Source organism: Limulus polyphemus, unplaced genomic scaffold (assembly GCF_000517525.1).
Source record: "Limulus polyphemus unplaced genomic scaffold, Limulus_polyphemus-2.1.2 Scaffold5535, whole genome shotgun sequence".
Lineage (NCBI taxonomy): Eukaryota > Metazoa > Arthropoda > Merostomata > Xiphosura > Limulidae > Limulus > Limulus polyphemus.
This window is the reverse complement of record NW_013671145.1, coordinates 21,524-28,621: the sequence shown is the minus strand read 5'-3', so window position 1 is coordinate 28,621 and position 7,098 is coordinate 21,524. Positions and strand designations below refer to the sequence as shown.

The following is a 7,098-nucleotide window of genomic DNA, read 5'->3' as shown; positions in this document are numbered from 1 at the left end:
CAGTAGAAACTAGAACAATTAAATAACAGATAGTAAGTACAATAAGAAGGCTACGTTAACAGTATAAACTGGAACAATTAAATAACAAATGTAGTATAACAAGGCTATGTTAACAGTATAAACTGAAACAATTAAATAACAGATGTAGTACAATAAGAAGGCTATGTTAACAGTAGAAACTAGAACAATTAAATTACAGAATTAACACAGCATAACTGAAAAACTGGAGTAATAGAGCTGAAAGACTGAAACAAATCATTATATAAAAGTTCCAATACTGTTTCAATTTGTTTTTTATAGTTTGTTATGGAAAGGTTCATAGTTCAAACACAATTTTCATTCTACAGTCTCTCAGAACTATCATTTACATAAATTCCCAAAAAATAATCACTTATAAATTTGCTATTTTTACAATGTTTTTTTTCCTAACTAGCAGCAACGCCGCCCTGGGGGCGGTTGTCTGTGCTAGTAATCAGTAATCGTAGTATTTATAACCCATTGTAAAACATTGTAAAACAAGTGAACATTTTCTAAAGAATATTTTTTTCTGTGAAGTACTATACGGGAAAATGTTTTCGGAATGTGCTCTTTGGTCAAAATGATTCAACGTACAGAGCTCAAAATTTTCATAAATGTTACTAATATAAACTGTAATGTTATTATATATTAAAAATGTTGCCCTTTATGGGAAAAATAATAGTTTTTTTTAAGAACTCCAGATTTTAGTACTACATTTAAAACTTACATCAATAAAGATATAATCAAACCCTCACGTACAGTTCTAGTGAAAGTCGTGTTCTTCTTGTGAAAAGAGTACTCTTATTTAAAATTGTGTTCAGTTTTTGCACGTACCATGGTTAGTTTTGTAATTGTCTGAATATTGAACACCCAAAGTGTAAATTTTTTATGGATTTTTGTTTGTGGTGCCATTCAATAGATGGCGCAACATTTCATATGCCTCAAATCACCACTTCTGGCATTGAGATCTTGTTGTATTTCAGCACAACGAATGTCATCATTATATTTGTTATTTCAGTCACATACATAGATGGCCACGTCATTGCTCTATTATAGTAAGATGATCAAACAAATGAAAACCAAACTTCATTCAACACGTCGTTGCAGAACTTTTGATGACGTTCGACAGATGGCATCAGCGACACGATAGCAATTATATTTGTTCGTTTGCTTGTTGTTAAGCGCAAAGCTACACTATCTGTGCTCTTCTCACCACGGGTATTGAAACCCGAATTTTAGCGTTATAAATCCTCAGAGTTACCATTGAGCCATTGGGGGACATGAATTTCATTTTCGATGATCATTCTCTTATCCCCGCATAAATGAATTTATGGGTATTTTTCTTTTTACTGTTTTCCAAATAAAACATATTTGAAATAAATTATGAGAAAGAATAACAAACCGGTTTTGATTTATTTCCCAAGAAATCATAATGAACATAAGCTACTTTTTCAGAGAAATTCGGCATATACAAAATAATATGTAAACCATTTATGTGTACGGAAACCTTCCGTGAACCCACTTTTTGTATCTTTTAACGAATTTTTATCATGACACGTTTAGTCTCAGCTAGCAGAAAAATACGTAGGCTCAATAAGTCACGATGTTTAATCTTAAATATTTTAAGAGTTTTGAGTTGAAGTTGCACTATTTCTTACCTGCACATTATGTTAGGACGAAGACGACAAGGGGGTTGGTCGTGTGGTGGGTTAATCCTCATGGGAAAACAACAGGGTTCCTGACAATCTTCTTCCCATCCACAGTCACACTCCTCATTTTTTTCCACCACGCCGTTTCCACAGATGGCGTGTTGGGGCTCTAGAGAAAATATAATGTAAGTAAATCTAAAATAATCAGGCTTAAATTATAAATGGGAAAGAGTGAATTAATTACGAGTTCATACAAATAATGAAAAACCAACTAAATACATAACTTTCTTAATTAAAAAGCAGTAAACAACAAGTATTTATTCTTTAATGTTTATCAAACTATTCAACATTTGTTTTTTTTTCTGTTTTGAAGTTCTTTTAAGCAATAGATGGCGCTTTAAGTGATTTTTATTCCAAAGTTAGTACAACCAGTTCAAAAGTTCAAGCTGTAACTGAGAGCAAACATCGTATAAAAAATGCTGAGTGGCTTAAGATTTTAGATAAAAACAGAACTTTTAATTCCTTGTTTATAAAGATATTTAAACAAAAAATGAAAAATTACGAAAACAATGGTGATTTTATTTTAAAATAATTTTTAAATTAATTCTAAATATACTTTATTAAAATATTCAATAACAGTTTTATATGATTAACTGCTGTATTAGCTTATAAAAACGAAATGACAAAATGGTTGCCAAGTTTTACATAAATAATGTAAATAACAAGACTGACCTGTAAAGCAGCCTCTCATAGACCGTGCTTTTGTATTTAACACTGCATTCATGCTAGTAAGGCTACATGGTGAAAATTTGTTATTATTTTTTTTGTCTCCAGCAGTCGCTCTGGCGAACATAATATAATTCCCATAGTTCCCACCAGGGGTACAAAGATCGTTATTTTCCGGGTCATGCTGTTAAATGAAAATAAAAACTTATTTGATATTCATACTTGGGATTTTGTTATAATTATTATTATTATTAATTTACAAATGACTCTGGGTTTTTTCCAAACTATCAAGCTTCCAGAACCAATTACATTTTCGTCTATATGACTAAGCCGATTGAAACTTTGCAAATATCTTGATAATATCTATTGTTTTTAAAATAATTATAACATTACAGCAGCCCCCTCCCTTTCCCGGTGGCTCAACAGTAAGTCTTACAACGCTAAAATCTGGTTTCGATACCATCGGTGAAAATCACACAGATAGCTCATTGTGTAGCTCTGTAATTAACAACAACAAACAATGATTAGAGCAATGCTCTTCTTAAGTTTTAAGATACATTGTGTATCTATTGAAGCCAAATGATACTATACAGTTTTGACATTAGACTGGTAGATTATCTATTGTAAGCCAAATGATACTATACAGTTTTGACATTAGACTGGTAGATTATCTATTGTAGCCAAATGATACTATACAGTTTTGACATTAGACTGGTAGATTATCTATTGTAGCCAAATGATACTATACAGTTTGGACATTAGACTGGTAGATTATCTATTGTAGCCAAATGATACTATACAGTTTGGACATTAGACTGGTAGATTATCTATTGTAGCCAAATGATACTATACAGTTTTGGACATTAGACTGGTAGATTATCTATTGTAGCCAAATGATACTATACAGTTTTGACATTAGACTGGTAGATTATCTATTGTAGCCAAATGATACTATACAGTTTGGACATTAGACTGGTAGATTCGTTTTTTTTCATGGACCATAAAATGAATTAAATATATAAATTACTTTTAGCTAATAGAAAAATAACCATGTCTTGTCTTTTTATTTTAAATAAGTGGTTCTTTTTTAGGTTCAATAACTAATCTGTTAATTTCAAATAAGCTATAAACTTACACAGTCTAACTAATAGCTGAAGCTTCTAAACTTGAAACTCACACAGCCTAACCAATAGTGAAGCCTCTAAACTTGAAACTTACACAGCCTAACCAATAGTGAAGCCTCTAAACTTGAAACTTACACAGCCTAACCAATAACTGAAACCTCTAAACTTGAAACTTACACAGCCTAACCAATAGTGAAACCTCTAAACTTGAAACTTACACAGCTTGACCAATAGCTGAAACCTCTAGACTCGAAACTTATACAGCCTAACCAATAGTGAAGCCTCTAAACTCGAAACTTACACAGCCTAACCAATAGTGAAACCTCTAAACTTGAAACTTACACAGCCTAACCAATAGTGAAACCTCTAAACTTGAAACTTACACAGCTTAACCAATAGCTTCAGCTAATAGAGTGTAAGGACGTTTTTTATTGACAAAAACAATCGTAGAAATACGCTAAGTTAATTTTAATTTTTTTACATTTAAAGTTCCACATTATCTAAACCAACTTGGATCACGTGGGCTTAGCGGTGGGCACAGCACAGATAACCCATTATGAAACTATGCGCTTAAAATAAATAAACAAATGATATCAATTTTGACAGTTTATTCAGAAACAATGATAAGGACAATTTAAACTCACGTAGACAAGATTGTACCGTATTAAACGTTTTACCCAAGGTTATAAAACTTGAACTTACCGGAGATCCAAAGTTATGTCCTATTTCATGCGCTAAAGTGACGTGGGACACGACGGGAGGCACGTGTTTTCCATAATTTAGTAGAGTAACGATCCCGGTATTAAGACTTTTCAAGCTTCCACGATAATGCTATTACAAAACATAACCTAAGAACGTAAGTGTTGTCGTTCATCCCGTATAATGAAATGAAATAACAAAATATTTTCATCGTTTACACGGGAAGAATGTTGGAGTAAAATATTATCACCAGATGGCGTCAGGTCCAGCACTAAATAATTCACGGAAAGCTGTAATATTAATATCTTATATACGTGGAAGATTTCGAATATTGATAATGTTTAGTTTCATAAATCAAAGTAGGCCACTTCAGATATTTCATATCTTAATAATATCATAACCAACACATATTAACTGACTTATAAACAGTTTAAACCAACACATATTAACTGAGTTATAAACAGTTTAAACCAACACATATTAACTAACTTATAAACAGTTTAAACCAACACATATTAATTAACTTATAACCAGTTTATACCAACACATATTAACTGAGTTATAAACAGTTTATACCAACACATTTTAACTAACTTATAAACAGTTTAAACCAACACATATTAACTGACTTATAACCAGTTTATACCAACACATATTAACTGAGTTATAAACAGTTTAAACCAACACATATTAACTAACTTATAAACAGTTTATACCAACAAGGTAGATCTGTTGTTCTATCTGGACGATAACTTTCAATACGTTACATCACAACTTTTTATACGATATGGTAAATGATATTTTTGTCCAATTTTAGAGAACGTTATTTTAGTTTTTTTTATAAAAAAAGCTGAAAACTCACCCCATTTTTCTCGCAGACACCTCCAGCGTTCTTAAGGTCCCCAGTCCAGGCTAAGCCCAAGGTTCCTCCCTCGAAATCTCTGTATGTAAACATATAGGCCAGACAGAAGGCATCGTAGTCCTCTTCAGAGAAAAGTTCCAGAAATTTCTCGACCCCGTAGTTTCCCGGAAAACGATAATGAGGATCTCTTAGATCGTCTATAGTGTAGACTTTTATTCTTTTGACCATGAATGATATGTTATCTGAGTGGCCATCTTGGTTAAAATCTGTAGTTACAAAATAATGTGACAATTAGACATCAGATAATATTTTAAGATATAATTAAAAAAATATACATTTGTTTTATAATATAAAGACGTTTTCATAAATCTAAACTAAGTACAATAACCGTAAAGATTGTTTAAGTAATAAACCACGACGACAAAGTTATTAAACTTTAAGTTACATGACTGGTACTGAAGAGAGCGTTACGAGCAAAACACATCTGAAATTTGTTTCAGAAAAATTAATCTACACGAGGGCTATCTGTCCCTAACTTAGCAGCATAAACTAGAGGGAAGGCACCTAGTCATCACCACCCACTACCAACTCTTGGGCTACTCTTTTAACAACGAATAGTGCGATTGACCGTCACATTATAACGCCCCCACGGCTGGGAAAGGGCAAGCATGTTTGGTGGGACGGGGATTCGAACCCACGACTCTGAGATTGCGAGTCGAGCGCCCTAACTACCTGGCCATGCCGGGCCCGTAGCTACATAGTTGGGTAAGTGTAAAGTACAGAAATAAAGAAATTCTTTCTGACATTTTACTTAAAACTCACCCTACACAACCACTGGTTAAAAAAACAAAAACGAATGCTGAGTGTGTGTGTGTGTGAGGTGACTGGTTTCTTCTCTTCCGACGTTTTCTCGTTGATACGCTGTTTTTCATTGTTTACTCCGACTAAAAGTGTTATCAGTTTTTGCCAGTGGCTTGTTTCTCCAAACGTAATCACGAGGAACTTGGTCGGGTGATAAAAAAATAAACTCTACTATTATCCAGGTTCTATATACAACACTAGATAACTTTGTAGTTCAAATTTGCTTTGCAGAAAATACGTACAGTAGTTTTATCTTCTTCTAGAACCTATCTTAATTTTTGTAAAACATTTAAAAAAAAATACACAAAAATTTATCGATTTCGCTCTGAAATACTGTTTTGTTTTTTTTTACAATTCTTGTCTAGAAGTTTCTAAATCATTAGATTTTTTGTTGTCGGTACAATTACTCGAATATCAGTTGAGGGATTATCTCCCAAAACTTGGAAACTGTCTGAAAAAAAAACAACAACAACTAAGAAGCGCAGAATTAATAATGAAGTTTCAATTCAATAATAAATTACTTACGGACTTATTACTTGAAATATCTTTGTATTGAACTGCGGGATATAGTGCTGTTTGTAAAGGTTCGGAGAGTGTCTCAGTATTACACGTACAGCGTCGTGATGAATATTAAGTACCACAAATGGAAGATATTGAAGTACATTTACTTTAATAAAGTATCTAGTACCTTAACAATATATGTAGTACCTTAGCCAAGTATGTAGCACCTTAACAATATATGTAGTACCTTAGCCAAGTATGTAGCGCCTTAACAATATATGTAGTACCTTAGCCAAGTATGTAGTGCCTTAACAATATATGTAGTACCTTAGCCAAGTATGTAGCGCCTTAACAATATATGTAGTACCTTAGCCAAGTATGTAGTGCCTTAACAATACATGTAGTACCTTAGCCAAGTATGTAGTGCCTTAACAATATATGTAGTACCTTAGCCAAGTATGTAGTACCTTAACAAAGTATCTAGTACCTTAACCAAGTATGTAGTACCTTAACAAAATATGTAGTACCTCAACAAAGTATGTAGTACCTTAACCAAGTATGTAGTACCTTAACAAAGTATGTAGTAACTTAACAAAGTATGTAGTAACTTAACAAAGTATGTAGTAATAATGGCTGGAGACGGCTTGAATGGGTAATG

General features: G+C 32.7%; 1 protein-coding gene across 1 annotated transcript in view; it reads right to left on the bottom strand.

Moving 5' to 3' along the window:
* Nucleotides 1-7,098, bottom strand: part of LOC106472701 (disintegrin and metalloproteinase domain-containing protein 10-like) — a gene marked incomplete at its 5' end in the record, with an annotated part of 34,304 nt that overhangs the window by 11,676 nt on the left and 15,530 nt on the right. Inside the window, 4 exons of the mRNA XM_022401248.1 lie at nt 1,677-1,836; nt 2,400-2,577; nt 4,220-4,348; nt 5,079-5,344. Coding sequence (XP_022256956.1) covers nt 1,677-1,836; nt 2,400-2,577; nt 4,220-4,348; nt 5,079-5,344 — 733 coding nt within the window. The remainder of the gene's footprint in view (nt 1-1,676; nt 1,837-2,399; nt 2,578-4,219; nt 4,349-5,078; nt 5,345-7,098) is intronic.